Genomic DNA, 17338 nt, shown 5'->3' with positions numbered 1-17338 from the left:
GTCTGGATTTGATCAGAGTTTTGATCGGCATCAAAACTCTTAAGTGAATCCCACCCATCCTGCTGATCTGCGCCATCCACCCTGGCCACCCCTACCCCAACCCCACCTGATTCTACCTGATCCTGTCTGATCCTACCTCATCCTACCTGATCCTGCCTCATCCAACCTGATCCTACCTGATCCTGCCTGATCCTGCCTGATCCTACCTGATCCTACCTACTGGCCTGATAACTGCCTGTATCCTGCCTGATCACGTGATCTGCCTGATCCAGCCTGATCCTACCTGATGAGTTAGAGGCTTATTATGTAATGACCACCCAGTGGCTGAACTGTCAAAGGCAGCGCCCAACCCCAGTGTAAGAGGCGTCACTACAGTCCCGGCCAGATTGAGGTGGGACTACAGCGGTCTAAGGCAGTACAATTGCACCGCAAGGCAGAGCTCTGCCACTACACAGTCCCTGTTTATTTCAGGCTGTATCACAGCGGTCTAAGGCACTGCATCTCAGTGTAATAGGCGTCACTACAGTCCCTGGTTCGATTCCAGGCTGTATCACAGCGGTCTAAGGCACTGCATCTCAGTGAGAGCTGCCATGACAGTCCCTGGTTCTAATTAGGCTGTATCACATCCGGCTGTCATTGGGAGGCCCATAGGGCGGCGCACAATTGGCCCAGACACACACACAGACACAAACAGATTGGTGCTGGTCATTGGGACAGTGCTCTGATGCTGTCTTATAGAAAGATTACACTGAGGAAACAGGGGCAATGGCAGCATTGGGACAGTGCTCTGATGCTGGTCATTGGGACAGTGCTCTGATGCTGGTCATTGGGACAGTGCTCTGATGCTGGTCATTGGGACAGTGCTCTGATGCCGGTCATCTGGGGGCAGTGCTATGAAGATGCCTGCTATTGGGGCAGTGCTATGATGCTGGTCATTGGGACAGTGCTCTGATGCTGGTCATTGGGACAGTGCTCTGATGCTGGTCATTGGGACAGTGCTCTGACGTGCCTGATAACACTGTGTGTGTTATTAGATGAGGAGGGACCTGCAGCATTGGGACAGTGCTCTGATGCTGGTCATTGGGACAGTGCTCTGGATGCTGGTCATTGGGACAGTGCTCTGATGCTGGTCATTGGGACAGTGCTCTGATGCTGGTCTGATGATAACACTGTGTGTATTAGATCAGGAGGGACCTGCAGCATTGGGACAGTGCTCTGATGCTGGTCTGATAACTCTGTGTATGATGAGGAGGGACCTGCAGCATTGGGACAGTGCTCTGATGCTGGTCATTACATGTGCAAATGCCATGCCGGTCATTGGGACAGTGCTCTGATGCCGGTCATTGGGACAGTGCTATGATGCTGGTCATTGGGACAGTGCTCTGATGTGGTCAGTCATTGGGACAGTGCTCTGTTGCTGGTCTGATAACTCTGTGTGTATTAGATGAGGAGGGACCTGCAGCATTGGGACAGTGCTCTGATGCTGGTCATTGGGACAGTGCTCTGATGCTGGTCATTGGGACAGTGCTCTGATGCTGGTCATTGGGACAGTGCTCTGATGCTGGTCATTGGGACAGTGCTCTGATGCTGGTCTGATAACACTGTGTGTATTAGATGAGGATAGGGACCTGCAGCATTGGGACAGTGCTCTGATGCTGGCTAAGAGACTGGCTGTGAGGACCAGAGCACCGTTCATATCGAGTCATACGCTGTTCAACTGGAGTTCATGTAAGATACACACACACACACACACACAATTTATTTTAGTTTCATGGTCTAGTGTTTGATGTCTCTCTCTCTCTGTCTTTGTCTCTCTGTCTTTGTCTCTCTCTGCCTTTGTCTCTCTCTCTGCCTCTCTCTTTGTCTCTCTCTCTCTCTCTCTCTCTCTCTCTCTCTCTCTTTGTCTCGCTCTGTCTCTCTCTCTGTCTCTCTCTCTCTTTCTGTCTCTCTCCCTCTTAGTCTCTCTCTCTGCCTCTCTCTTTGTCTCTCTCTTTGTCTCTCTCTGTCTCTCTCTCTCTCTCTCCTGCTGCCCCCTTGTTTGTCTCTCTCTCTGCCTCTCTCTTTGTCTCTCTCTGTCTGTCTCTCTCTCTCTTTCTCTCTCTCTCTCTTTCTAGTCTTTTCTCTGTCTCTCTCTGTCTCTCTCTCTCTCTCTCTTTGTTTCTCTCTCTGCCTCTCTCTTTGTCTCTCTCTCCTCCTCCTCTGTCTCTCTCTGTCTCTCTCTCTCTCTCTCTCTCTCTCTCTCTCTGTCTCTCTCTCTGTCTTTGCTCTCCTTCCTCTCCCTCTTTTTGTCTCTCTCTGTCTGTCTCTCTCTCTCTCTTTCTCTCTCTCTCTCTCTTTGTCTCTCTCTTTGTCTCTCTCTGTCTCTCTCTCTCTCTCTCTCTCTCTCTCTCTCTGTCTCTCTCTCTTTGTCTCTCTCTCTCTCTGCCTCTCTCTTTGTCTCTCTCTCTCTTTGTCTATCTCTCTCCTCCGTCTCTCTCTCTCTGTCTCTCTCTCTCTCTCTCTGTCTCTCTCTCTCTGTCTCTCTCTCTCTCTCTGTCTCTCTCTCTCTCTGTCTCTCTCTCTCTCTCTCTCTCTCTTTCTCTCTGTAGAGGAGACTATGTGAATGCCCTGTCTCACTATGAGAAGGTATGACCCACAACAACAAGGCAAGTCACCACTTTGTGTCGTGGTTTTGTTTTTCCATACAAGCTTTTATTTTCTGGTAAATTAAGGGGTTAAGCCTCCTACCCTCTTACCTTTCCTCCTTTCTAGCACCTGTGTGTGTGTGTGTGTGTGTGTGTGTGTGTGTGTGTGTGTGTGTGTGTGTGTGTGTGTGTGTGTGTGTGTGTGTGTGTGTGTGTGTGTGTGTGTGTGGGGGGTTCCAGGAGCATGATGAGGCAGGGCTCAGGGTGTGTGGCCAAGGATGTTAATTGAGATGGGTGACATCAGAAGAGGCGCGGCCCAGGCCAGCTCCTCTCACCCGAGCAGAGGCCTTAAGAAAGACTGTGGGGTTATCTGGAGAACATGAGGTATCAATCTCTACCTCTATCTCTCTGTTTCTATCTGTCCTGAAGGTGTCACTCTCTACCTCTATCTCTCTCTGTTTCTATCTGTCCTAAAGGTGTCACTCTCTACCTCTAGCTCTCTCTATTTCTATCTGTCCTAAGGTATCACTCTCTACCTCTATCTCTGTTTCTATCTGTCCTAAGGTATCACGTATCTCTCTCTGTTTCTATCTGTCCTGAAGGTATCACTCTTACCTCATCTCTCTGTTTCTATCTGTCCTGAGGTATCACTCTCTACCTCTTAGCTCTCTATTTCTATCTGTCCTAAAGGTGTCACTCTTGACCTCTACCTCTATCTCTATTTCTATCTGTCCTGAAGGTATCACTCTCTACCTCTATCTCTCTCTGTTTTCTATCTGTCCTGAAGAAATACTGTGGGGTTATCTGTAAAAGAACATGAAGGTTTCAACTCTCAACCCATCCTCTCTGGTTTTTATCTGTCCTGAAGGTTCACTCTCTACCTATATCTCTCTCTATTTCTATCTGTCCTGAAGGTATCACTCTTGACCTCTATCTCTGTTCTGATCTGTCCTGCAAGTATTACTCTCACCCTCATCTCTGTTTTCATCCGTCCTGGCTATCACTCTCTACCTCATCTCTCTGTATTTTGATCTGTCCTGAAGGTATCAGTCTCTACCTCTATCTCCCTCTATTCATCTTTCCTGAAAGACTGTGGAGTTATACTGGAGAACATGCAGGTATCACTCTCTTATCTCTACCTCTATCTGTTTCTACATCTGTCCTGAAAGGTGGTCAGTCTCTACCTCTATCTCTCTCTGTTTCTATCTGTCCTAAAGAAAGACTATGGAGTTATACTGGAGAACATGCAGGTATCACTCTCTACCTCTATCTCTCTCTATTTCTATCTGTCCTGAAGGTATCACTCTCTACCTCTATCTATATTTCTATCTATCCTGAAGGTATCACTCTCTACCTCTATCTCTCTCTGTTTCTATCTGTCCTGAAGAAAGACTGTGGAGTCATACTGGAGAACATGCAGGTATCACTCTCTACCTCTATCTCTCTCTATTTCTATCTGTCCTGAAGGTATCACTCTCTACCTCTATCTCTCTCTATTTCTATCTGTCCTGAAGGTATCACTCTCTACCTCTATCTCTCTCTATTTCTATCTGTCAGAAGAGACAGTAGTAATTCACTCTGTCTGTATCAGAAGAGACAGTAGTAATTCTCCATCTCTGTCTGTATCAGAAGAGACAGTAGTAATTATCCATCTCTGTCTGTATCAGAAGAGACAGTAGTAATTCTCTCTGTCTGTGTTGTATCAGAAGAGACAGTAGTAATTCTCTCTGTCTGTATCAGAAGAGACAGTAGTAATTCTCTCTGTCTGTATCAGAAGGGACAGTAGTAATTCTCCCTCTCTGTCTGTATCAGAAGAGACAGTAGTAATTCTCTCTGTCTGTGTTGTATCAGAAGAGACAGTAGTAATTCTCTCTGTCTGTATCAGAAGAGACAGTAGTAATTCTCTCTGTCTGTGTTGTATCAGAAGAGACAGTAGTAATTCTCTCTGTCTGTATCAGAAGAGACAGTAGTAATTCTCTCTGTCTGTATCAGAAGAGACAGTAGTAATTCTCTCTGTCTGTATCAGAAGAGACAGTAGTAATTCTCTCTGTCTGTATCAGAAGAGACAGTAGTAATTCTCTCTGTCTGTATCAGAAGAGACAGTAGTAATTCTCTCTGTCTGTATCAGAAGGGACAGTAGTAATTATCCCTCTCTGTCTGTGTTGTATCAGAAGAGACAGTAATAATTCTCCCTCTCTGTCTGTATCAGAAGAGACAGTAGTAATTCTCCCTCTCTGTCTGTATCAGAAGAGACAGTAGTAATTCTCCCTCTCTGTCTGTATCAGAAGAGACAGTAGTAATTCTCCCTCTCTGTCTGTATCAGAAGAGACAGTAGTAATTCTCCCTCTCTGTCTGTATCAGAAGAGACAGTAGTAATTCTCCCTCTCTGTCTGTATCAGAAGAGACAGTAGTAATTATCTCGGTCTGTGTTGTGTTTCTACAGCAGTTCTCTGAAGCAGCCCAGCTGTATGAGAAGGGGCAGTACTATGACAAGGCTGCCTCAGTCTACATACGCTGCAAGAACTGGTGAGAGACACACACACACACACACACACACACACACACACACACACAGAAAAACACATACTGTAATATTTTCGGCCAACGTCTCTCTCTCTCTCTCTCTCAGGTCTAAAGTAGGAGAGTTACTTCCTCAGGTCTCCTCTCCTAAGATCCACCTGCAGTACGCCAAGGCCAAGGAGGTGGACGGCAAGTAGGTACAACCTCCATGGTTTAAGGAGGCAGTGTGAGGGATAATATTATGGTTTAAGGGGGCAGTGTGAGGGACTGGGATAATATTATGGTTTAAGGAGGCAGTGTGAGGGATAATATTATGGTTTAAGGAGGCAGTGTGAGGGATAATATTATGGTTTAAGGAGTCAGTGTGAGGGACTGGGATAATATTATGGTTTAAGGAGGCAGTGTGAGGGACTGGGATAATATTATGGTTTAAGGAGGCAGTGTGAGGGATAATATTATGGTTTAAGGAGGCAGTGTGAGGGACTGGGATAATATTATGGTTTAAGGAGGCAGTGTGAGGGATAATATTATGGTTTAAGGAGACAGTGTGAGGGATAATATTATGGTTTAAGGAGACAGTGTGAGGGATAATATTGTGGTTTAAGGAGGCAGTGTGAGGGACTGGGATAATATTGTGGTTTAAGGAGGCAGTGTGAGGGATAATATTATGGTTTAAGGAGGCAGTGTGAGGGATAATATTATGGTTTAAGGAGGAAGTGTGAGGGACTGGGATAATATTATGGTTTAAGGAGTCAGTGTGAGGGACTGGGATTATATTATGGTTTAAGGAGTCAGTGTGAGGGATAATATTATGGTTTAAGGAGGCAGTGTGAGGGACTGGGATAATATTATGGTTTAAGGAGTCAGTGTGAGGGATAATATTATGGTTTAAGGAGGCAGTGTGAGGGACTGGGATAATATTATGGTTTAAGGAGGCAGTGTGAGGGATAATATTATGGTTTAAGGAGACAGTGTGAGGGATAATATGATGGTTTAAGGAGGCAGTGTGAGGGATAATATGGTTTAAGGAGACAGTGTGAGGGATAATATTATGGTTTAAGGAGGCAGTGTGAGGGATAATATTATGATTTAAGGAGGCAGTGTGAGGGATAATATTATGGTTTAAGGAGGCAGTGTGAGGGATAATATTATGGTTTAAGGAGACAGTGTGAGGGACTGGGATAATATTATGGTTTAAGGAGGCAGTGTGAGGGACTGGGATAATATTATGGTTTAAGGAGTCAGTGTGAGGGATAATATTATGGTTTAAGGAGGCAGTGTGAGGGACTGGGATAATATCATGGTTTAAGGAGACAGTGTGAGGGACTGGGATAATATTATGGTTTAAGGAGTCAGTGTGAGGGATAATATTATGGTTTAAGGAGGCAGTGTGAGGGACTGGGATAATATCATGGTTTAAGGAGACAGTGTGAGGGACTGGGATAATATTATGGTTTAAGGAGACAGTGTGAGGGACTGGGATAATATTATGGTTTAAGGAGGCAGTGTGAGGGATAATATTATGGTTTAAGGAGTCAGTGTGAGGGATAATATTATGGTTTAAGGAGGCAGTGTGAGGGATAATATTATGGTTTAAGGAGGCAGTGTGAGGGATAATATTATGGTTTAAGGAGACAGTGTGAGGGACTGGGATAATATTATGGTTTAAGGAGTCAGTTTGAGGGATAATATTATGGTTTAAGGAGGCAGTGTGAGGGATAATATTATGGTTTAAGGAGGCAGTGTGAGGGACTGGGATAATATTATGGTTTAAGGAGGCAGTGTGAGGGATAATATTATGGTTTAAGGAGGCAGTGTGAGGGACTGGGATAATATTATGGTTTAAGGAGCCAGTGTGAGGGATAATATTATGGTTTAAGGAGGCAGTGTGAGGGATAATATTATGGTTTAAGGAGGCAGTGTGAGGGATAATATTTTGGTTTAAGCAGGCAGTGTGAGGGATAATATTATGGTTTAAGGAGTTAGTGTGAGGGATAATATTTTGGTTTAAGGAGGCAGTGTGAGGGACCTGGATAATATTATGGTTTAAGGAGGCAGTGTGAGGGATAATATTATGGTTTAAGTAGACAGTGTGAGGGACTGGGATAATATTATGGTTTAAGGAGTCAGTGTGAGGGATAATATTATGGTTTAAGGAGGCAGTGTGAGGGATAATATTATGGTTTAAGGAGTCAGTGTGAGGGATAATATTATGGTTTAAGGAGGCAGTGTGAGGGACTGGGATAATATTATGGTTTAAGGAGCCAGTGTGAGGGATAATATTATGGTTTAAGGAGGCAGTGTGAGGGATAATATTATGGTTTAAGGAGGCAGTGTGAGGGATAATATTATGGTTTAAGGAGTCAGTGTGAGGGATAATATTATGGTTTAAGGAGGCAGTGTGATGGACTGGGATAATATTATGGTTTAAGGAGTCAGTGTGAGGGATAATGTTATGGTTTAAGGAGACAGTGTGAGGGATAATATTATGGTTTAAGGAGCCAGTGTGAGGGATAATATTATGGTTTAAGGAGTCAGTGTGAGGGATAATATTATGGTTTAAGGAGGCAGTGTGAGGGACTGGGATAATATTATGGTTTAAGGAGGCAGTGTGAGGGATAACATTATGGTTTAAGGAGGCAGTGTGAGGGACTGGGATAATATTATGGTTTAAGGAGGCAGTGTGAGGGATTATATTATGGTTTAAGGAGACAGTGTGAGGGATAATATTATGGTTTAAGGAGGCAGTGTGAGGGACTGGGATAATATTATGGTTTAAGGAGGCAGTGTGAGGGATAATATTATGGTTTAAGGAGTAAGTGAGGGATAATATTATGGTTTAAGGAGTCAGTGTGAGGGATAATATTGTGGTTTAAGGAGGCAGTGTGAGGGATAATATTATGGTTTAAGGAGGCAGTGTGAGGGATAATATTATGGTTTAAGGAGACAGTGTGAGGGACTGGGATAATATTATGGTTTAAGGAGACAGTGTGAGGGATAATATTATGGTTTAAGGAGGCAGTGTGAGGGACTGGGATAATATTATGGTTTAAGGAGCCAGTGTGAGGGACTGAGATAATATTATGGTTTAAGGAGTCAGTGTGAGGGATAATATTATGGTTTAAGGAGGCAGTGTGAGGGACTGGGATAATATTATGGTTTAAGGAGCCAGTGTGAGGGACTGAGATAATATTATGGTTTAAGGAGTCAGTGTGAGGGATAATATTATGGTTTAAGGAGCCAGTGTGAGGGATTATATTATGGTTTAAGGAGGCAGTGTGAGGGATAATATTATGGTTTAAGGAGGCAGTGTGAGGGACTGGGATAATATTATGGTTTAAGGAGGCAGTGTGAGGGACTGGGATAATATTATGGTTTAAGGAGGCAGTGTGAGGGATTATATTATGGTTTAAGGAGGCAGTGTGAGGGACTGGGATAATATTATGGTTTAAGGAGGCAGTGTGAGGGATAATATTGTGGTTTAAGGAGACAGTGTGAGGGACTGGGATAATATTATGGTTTAAGGAGTCAGTGTGAGGGATAATATTATGGTTTAAGGAGTCAGTGTGAGGGATAATATTATGGTTTAAGGAGGCAGTGTGAGGGATAATATTATGGTTTAAGGAGTCAGTGTGAGGGACTGGGATAATATTATGGTTTAAGGAGACAGTGTGAGGGATAATATTATGGTTTAAGGAGCCAGTGTGAGGGATAATATTATGGTTTAAGGAGACAGTGTGAGGGATAATATTGTGGTTTAAGGAGGCAGTGTGAGGGACTGGGATAATATTATGGTTTAAGGAGGCAGTGTGAGGGATAATATTATGGTTTAAGGAGTCAGTGTGAGGGATAATATTATGGTTTAAGGAGTCAGTGTGAGGGATAATATTGTGGTTTAAGGAGGCAGTGTGAGGGATAATATTATGGTTTAAGGAGGCAGTGTGAGGGATAATATTATGGTTTAAGGAGGCAGTGTGAGGGACTGGGATAATATTATGGTTTAAGGAGCCAGTGTGAGGGATAATATTATGGTTTAAGGAGGCAGTGTGAGGGATAATATTATGGTTTAAGGAGGCAGTGTGAGGGATAATATTATGGTTTAAGGAGTCAGTGTGAGGGATAATATTATGGTTTAAGGAGGCAGTGTGAGGGATAATATTATGGTTTAAGGAGGCAGTGTGAGGGATAATATTTTGGTTTAAGCAGGCAGTGTGAGGGATAATATTATGGTTTAAGGAGTTAGTGTGAGGGATAATATTTTGGTTTAAGGAGGCAGTGTGAGGGACCTGGATAATATTATGGTTTAAGGAGGCAGTGTGAGGGATAATATTATGGTTTAAGTAGACAGTGTGAGGGACTGGGATAATATTATGGTTTAAGGAGTCAGTGTGAGGGATAATATTATGGTTTAAGGAGGCAGTGTGAGGGATAATATTATGGTTTAAGGAGTCAGTGTGAGGGATAATATTATGGTTTAAGGAGGCAGTGTGAGGGACTGGGATAATATTATGGTTTAAGGAGCCAGTGTGAGGGATAATATTATGGTTTAAGGAGGCAGTGTGAGGGATAATATTATGGTTTAAGGAGGCAGTGTGAGGGATAATATTATGGTTTAAGGAGTCAGTGTGAGGGATAATATTATGGTTTAAGGAGGCAGTGTGATGGACTGGGATAATATTATGGTTTAAGGAGTCAGTGTGAGGGATAATGTTATGGTTTAAGGAGACAGTGTGAGGGATAATATTATGGTTTAAGGAGCCAGTGTGAGGGATAATATTATGGTTTAAGGAGACAGTGTGAGGGATAATATTATGGTTTAAGGAGGCAGTGTGAGGGACTGGGATAATATTATGGTTTAAGGAGGCAGTGTGAGGGATAACATTATGGTTTAAGGAGGCAGTGTGAGGGACTGGGATAATATTATGGTTTAAGGAGGCAGTGTGAGGGATTATATTATGGTTTAAGGAGACAGTGTGAGGGATAATATTATGGTTTAAGGAGGCAGTGTGAGGGACTGGGATAATATTATGGTTTAAGGAGGCAGTGTGAGGGATAATATTATGGTTTAAGGAGTAAGTGAGGGATAATATTATGGTTTAAGGAGTCAGTGTGAGGGATAATATTGTGGTTTAAGGAGGCAGTGTGAGGGATAATATTATGGTTTAAGGAGGCAGTGTGAGGGATAATGTTATGGTTTAAGGAGACAGTGTGAGGGACTGGGATAATATTATGGTTTAAGGAGACAGTGTGAGGGATAATATTATGGTTTAAGGAGGCAGTGTGAGGGACTGGGATAATATTATGGTTTAAGGAGCCAGTGTGAGGGACTGAGATAATATTATGGTTTAAGGAGTCAGTGTGAGGGATAATATTATGGTTTAAGGAGGCAGTGTGAGGGACTGGGATAATATTATGGTTTAAGGAGCCAGTGTGAGGGACTGAGATAATATTATGGTTTAAGGAGTCAGTGTGAGGGATAATATTATGGTTTAAGGAGCCAGTGTGAGGGATTATATTATGGTTTAAGGAGGCAGTGTGAGGGATAATATTATGGTTTAAGGAGGCAGTGTGAGGGACTGGGATAATATTATGGTTTAAGGAGGCAGTGTGAGGGACTGGGATAATATTATGGTTTAAGGAGACAGTGTGAGGGATAATATTATGGTTTAAGGAGGCAGTGTGAGGGACTGGGATAATATTATGGTTTAAGGAGCCAGTGTGAGGGACTGAGATAATATTATGGTTTAAGGAGTCAGTGTGAGGGATAATATTATGGTTTAAGGAGGCAGTGTGAGGGACTGGGATAATATTATGGTTTAAGGAGCCAGTGTGAGGGACTGAGATAATATTATGGTTTAAGGAGTCAGTGTGAGGGATAATATTATGGTTTAAGGAGCCAGTGTGAGGGATTATATTATGGTTTAAGGAGGCAGTGTGAGGGATAATATTATGGTTTAAGGAGGCAGTGTGAGGGACTGGGATAATATTATGGTTTAAGGAGGCAGTGTGAGGGACTGGGATAATATTATGGTTTAAGGAGGCAGTGTGAGGGATTATATTATGGTTTAAGGAGGCAGTGTGAGGGACTGGGATAATATTATGGTTTAAGGAGGCAGTGTGAGGGATAATATTGTGGTTTAAGGAGACAGTGTGAGGGACTGGGATAATATTATGGTTTAAGGAGTCAGTGTGAGGGATAATATTATGGTTTAAGGAGTCAGTGTGAGGGATAATATTATGGTTTAAGGAGGCAGTGTGAGGGATAATATTATGGTTTAAGGAGTCAGTGTGAGGGACTGGGATAATATTATGGTTTAAGGAGACAGTGTGAGGGATAATATTATGGTTTAAGGAGCCAGTGTGAGGGATAATATTATGGTTTAAGGAGACAGTGTGAGGGATAATATTGTGGTTTAAGGAGGCAGTGTGAGGGACTGGGATAATATTATGGTTTAAGGAGGCAGTGTGAGGGATAATATTATGGTTTAAGGAGTCAGTGTGAGGGATAATATTATGGTTTAAGGAGTCAGTGTGAGGGATAATATTGTGGTTTAAGGAGGCAGTGTGAGGGATAATATTATGGTTTAAGGAGGCAGTGTGAGGGATAATATTATGGTTTAAGGAGGCAGTGTGAGGGACTGGGATAATATTATGGTTTAAGGAGCCAGTGTGAGGGATAATATTATGGTTTAAGGAGGCAGTGTGAGGGATAATATTATGGTTTAAGGAGGCAGTGTGAGGGATAATATTATGGTTTAAGGAGTCAGTGTGAGGGATAATATTATGGTTTAAGGAGGCAGTGTGAGGGATAATATTATGGTTTAAGGAGGCAGTGTGAGGGATAATATTTTGGTTTAAGCAGGCAGTGTGAGGGATAATATTATGGTTTAAGGAGTTAGTGTGAGGGATAATATTTTGGTTTAAGGAGGCAGTGTGAGGGACCTGGATAATATTATGGTTTAAGGAGGCAGTGTGAGGGATAATATTATGGTTTAAGTAGACAGTGTGAGGGACTGGGATAATATTATGGTTTAAGGAGTCAGTGTGAGGGATAATATTATGGTTTAAGGAGGCAGTGTGAGGGATAATATTATGGTTTAAGGAGTCAGTGTGAGGGATAATATTATGGTTTAAGGAGGCAGTGTGAGGGACTGGGATAATATTATGGTTTAAGGAGCCAGTGTGAGGGATAATATTATGGTTTAAGGAGGCAGTGTGAGGGATAATATTATGGTTTAAGGAGGCAGTGTGAGGGATAATATTATGGTTTAAGGAGTCAGTGTGAGGGATAATATTATGGTTTAAGGAGGCAGTGTGATGGACTGGGATAATATTATGGTTTAAGGAGTCAGTGTGAGGGATAATGTTATGGTTTAAGGAGACAGTGTGAGGGATAATATTATGGTTTAAGGAGCCAGTGTGAGGGATAATATTATGGTTTAAGGAGACAGTGTGAGGGATAATATTATGGTTTAAGGAGGCAGTGTGAGGGACTGGGATAATATTATGGTTTAAGGAGGCAGTGTGAGGGATAACATTATGGTTTAAGGAGGCAGTGTGAGGGACTGGGATAATATTATGGTTTAAGGAGGCAGTGTGAGGGATTATATTATGGTTTAAGGAGACAGTGTGAGGGATAATATTATGGTTTAAGGAGGCAGTGTGAGGGACTGGGATAATATTATGGTTTAAGGAGGCAGTGTGAGGGATAATATTATGGTTTAAGGAGTAAGTGAGGGATAATATTATGGTTTAAGGAGTCAGTGTGAGGGATAATATTGTGGTTTAAGGAGGCAGTGTGAGGGATAATATTATGGTTTAAGGAGGCAGTGTGAGGGATAATGTTATGGTTTAAGGAGACAGTGTGAGGGACTGGGATAATATTATGGTTTAAGGAGACAGTGTGAGGGATAATATTATGGTTTAAGGAGGCAGTGTGAGGGACTGGGATAATATTATGGTTTAAGGAGCCAGTGTGAGGGACTGAGATAATATTATGGTTTAAGGAGTCAGTGTGAGGGATAATATTATGGTTTAAGGAGGCAGTGTGAGGGACTGGGATAATATTATGGTTTAAGGAGCCAGTGTGAGGGACTGAGATAATATTATGGTTTAAGGAGTCAGTGTGAGGGATAATATTATGGTTTAAGGAGCCAGTGTGAGGGATTATATTATGGTTTAAGGAGGCAGTGTGAGGGATAATATTATGGTTTAAGGAGGCAGTGTGAGGGACTGGGATAATATTATGGTTTAAGGAGGCAGTGTGAGGGACTGGGATAATATTATGGTTTAAGGAGGCAGTGTGAGGGATTATATTATGGTTTAAGGAGGCAGTGTGAGGGACTGGGATAATATTATGGTTTAAGGAGGCAGTGTGAGGGATAATATTGTGGTTTAAGGAGACAGTGTGAGGGACTGGGATAATATTATGGTTTAAGGAGTCAGTGTGAGGGATAATATTATGGTTTAAGGAGTCAGTGTGAGGGATAATATTATGGTTTAAGGAGGCAGTGTGAGGGATAATATTATGGTTTAAGGAGTCAGTGTGAGGGACTGGGATAATATTATGGTTTAAGGAGGCAGTGTGAGGGATAATATTATGGTTTAAGGAGGCAGTGTGAGGGATAATATTATGGTTTAAGGAGTCAGTGTGAGGGATAATATTATGGTTTAAGGAGACAGTGTGAGGGATAATATTATGGTTTAAGGAGCCAGTGTGAGGGATAATATTATGGTTTAAGGAGACAGTGTGAGGGATAATATTGTGGTTTAAGGAGGCAGTGTGAGGGACTGGGATAATATTATGGTTTAAGGAGGCAGTGTGAGGGATAATATTATGGTTTAAGGAGTCAGTGTGAGGGATAATATTATGGTTTAAGGAGTCAGTGTGAGGGATAATATTGTGGTTTAAGGAGGCAGTGTGAGGGATAATATTATGGTTTAAGGAGGCAGTGTGAGGGATAATATTATGGTTTAAGGAGTCAGTGTGAGGGACTGGGATAATATTATGGTTTAAGGAGACAGTGTGAGGGATAATATTATGGTTTAAGGAGTCAGTGTGAGGGACTGAGATACTATTATGGTTTAAGGAGGCAGTGTGAGGGATAATATTATGGTTTAAGGAGGCAGTGTGAGGGACTAGGATAATATTATGGTTTAAGGAGGCAGTGTGAGGGACTGAGATAATATTATGGTTTAAGGAGTCAGTGTGAGGGATAATATTATGGTTTAAGGAGCCAGTGTGAGGGATTATATTATGGTTTAAGGAGGCAGTGTGAGGGATAATATTATGGTTTAAGGAGGCCGTTTGGGGGACTGGGATAATTGTATGGTTTAAGGAGGCCATGTGGGGGACTGGGATAATATTATGGTTTAAGGAGGCAGTGTGAGGGTTAATATTATGGTTTAAGGAGGCAGTGTGAGGGACCTGGATAATATTATGGTTTAAGGAGGCAGTGTGAGGGATAATATTATGGTTTAAGGAGACAGTGTGAGGGTTAATATTATGGTTTAAGGAGGCAGTGTGAGGGTTAATATTATGGTTTAAGGAGGCAGTGTGAGGGTTAATATTGTGGTTTAAGGAGGCAGTGTGAGGGATAATATTATGGTTTAAGGAGGCAGTGTGAGGGATAATATTATGGTTTAAGGAGGCAGTGTGAGGGACTGGGATAATATTATGGTTTAAGGAGGCAGTGTGAGGGATAATATTATGGTTTAAGGAGTCAGTGTGAGGGATACTATTATGGTTTAAGGAGGCAGTGTGAGGGATAATATTATGGTTTAAGGAGTCAGTGTGAGGGATAATATTATGGTTTAAGGAGGCAGTGTGAGGGATAATATTATGGTTTAAGGAGACAGTGTGAGGGACTGGGATAATATTATGGTTTAAGGAGTCAGTGTGAGGGATAATATTATGGTTTAAGGAGTCAGTGTGAGGGATAATATTATGGTTTAAGGAGTCAGTGTGAGGGATAATATTATGGTTTAAGGAGGCAGTGTGAGGGATAATATTATGGTTTAAGGAGGCAGTGTGAGGGACTGGGATAATATTATGGTTTAAGGAGGCAGTGTGAGGGATAATATTATGGTTTAAGGAGACAGTGTGAGAGATAATATTATGGTTTAAGGAGCCAGTGTGAGGGACTGGGATAATATTGTGGTTTAAGGAGGCAGTGTGAGGGACTGGGATAATATTATGGTTTAAGGAGGCAGTGTGAGGGATAATATTATGATTTAAGGAGGCAGTGTGAGGGATAATATTATGGTTTAAGGAGGCAGTGTGAGGGATAATATTATGGTTTAAGGAGACAGTGTGAGGGACTGGGATAATATTATGGTTTAAGGAGGCAGTGTGAGGGACTGGGATAATATTATGGTTTAAGGAGTCAGTGTGAGGGATAATATTATGGTTTAAGGAGGCAGTGTGAGGGACTGGGATAATATCATGGTTTAAGGAGACAGTGTGAGGGACTGGGATAATATTATGGTTTAAGGAGTCAGTGTGAGGGTTAATATTATGGTTTAAGGAGGCAGTGTGAGGGACCTGGATAATACTATGGTTTAAGGAGGCAGTGTGAGGGATAATATTATGGTTTAAGGAGACAGTGTGAGGGTTAATATTATGGTTTAAGGAGGCAGTGTGAGGGTTAATAGTATGGTTTAAGGAGGCAGTGTGAGGGATAATATTGTGGTTTAAGGAGGCAGTGTGAGGGATAATATTATGGTTTGAGGCAGTGTGAGGGATAATATTATGGTTTAAGGAGGCAGTGTGAGGGACTGGGATAATATTATGGTTTAAGGAGGCAGTGTGAGGGATAACATTATGGTTTAAGGAGGCAGTGTGAGGGATAATATTATGGTTTAAGGAGTCAGTGTGAGGGATAATATTATGGTTTAAGGAGGCAGTGTGAGGGATAATATTATGGTTTAAGGAGGCAGTGTGAGGGACTGGGATAATATTATGGTTTAAGGAGGCAGTGTGAGGGATAATATTATGGTTTAAGGAGACAGTGTGAGAGATAATATTATGGTTTAAGGAGCCAGTGTGAGGGACTGGGATAATATTGTGGTTTAAGGAGGCAGTGTGAGGGACTGGGATAATATTATGGTTTAAGGAGGCAGTGTGAGGGATAATATTATGATTTAAGGAGGCAGTGTGAGGGATAATATTATGGTTTAAGGAGGCAGTGTGAGGGATAATATTATGGTTTAAGGAGACAGTGTGAGGGACTGGGATAATATTATGGTTTAAGGAGGCAGTGTGAGGGACTGGGATAATATTATGGTTTAAGGAGTCAGTGTGAGGGATAATATTATGGTTTAAGGAGGCAGTGTGAGGGACTGGGATAATATCATGGTTTAAGGAGACAGTGTGAGGGACTGGGATAATATTATGGTTTAAGGAGTCAGTGTGAGGGATAATATTATGGTTTAAGGAGTCAGTGTGAGGGACTGGGATAATATCATGGTTTAAGGAGACAGTGTGAGGGACTGGGATAATATTATGGTTTAAGGAGACAGTGTGAGGGACTGGGATAATATTATGGTTTAAGGAGGCAGTGTGAGGGATAATATTATGGTTTAAGGAGTCAGTGTGAGGGATAATATTATGGTTTAAGGAGGCAGTGTGAGGGATAATATTATGGTTTAAGGAGGCAGTGTGAGGGATAATATTATGGTTTAAGGAGACAGTGTGAGGGACTGGGATAATATTATGGTTTAAGGAGTCAGTTTGAGGGATAATATTATGGTTTAAGGAGGCAGTGTGAGGGATAATTTTATGGTTTAAGGAGGCAGTGTGAGGGACTGGGATAATAATATGGTTTAAGGAGGCAGTGTGAGGGATAATATTATGGTTTAAGGAGTCAGTGTGAGGGACTGGGATAACATTATGGTTTAAGGAGGCAGTGTGAGGGACTGGGATAATATTATGGTTTAAGGAGGCAGTGTGAGGGATAATATTATGGTTTAAGGAGGCAGTGTGAGGGACTGGGATAATATTATGGTTTAAGGAGGCAGTGTGAGGGATAATATTTTGGTTTAAGGAGGCAGTGTGAGGGATAATACTATGGTTTAAGGAGGCAGTGTGAGGGACCTGGATAATATTATGGTTTAAGGAGGCAGTGTGAGGGATAATATTATGGTTAAGGAGACAGTGTGAGGGACTGGGATAATATTATGGTTTAAGGAGTCAG

General features: G+C 42.1%; 1 protein-coding gene across 1 annotated transcript in view; it reads left to right on the top strand.

Moving 5' to 3' along the window:
- Positions 1-17338, top strand: part of LOC139419355 (WD repeat-containing protein 19-like) — an 87180-nt gene that overhangs the window by 44674 nt on the left and 25168 nt on the right. The window contains exons 2-3 of the mRNA XM_071169295.1: positions 5068-5150; positions 5254-5337. Coding sequence (XP_071025396.1) covers positions 5068-5150; positions 5254-5337 — 167 coding nt within the window. The remainder of the gene's footprint in view (positions 1-5067; positions 5151-5253; positions 5338-17338) is intronic.

Source organism: Oncorhynchus clarkii, chromosome 10, assembly GCF_045791955.1.
Source record: "Oncorhynchus clarkii lewisi isolate Uvic-CL-2024 chromosome 10, UVic_Ocla_1.0, whole genome shotgun sequence".
Taxonomy (NCBI): Eukaryota; Metazoa; Chordata; class Actinopteri; order Salmoniformes; family Salmonidae; genus Oncorhynchus; species Oncorhynchus clarkii.
Note: the sequence above shows the minus strand (reverse complement) of the source record. Positions and strands in the feature narration are given on the sequence as shown.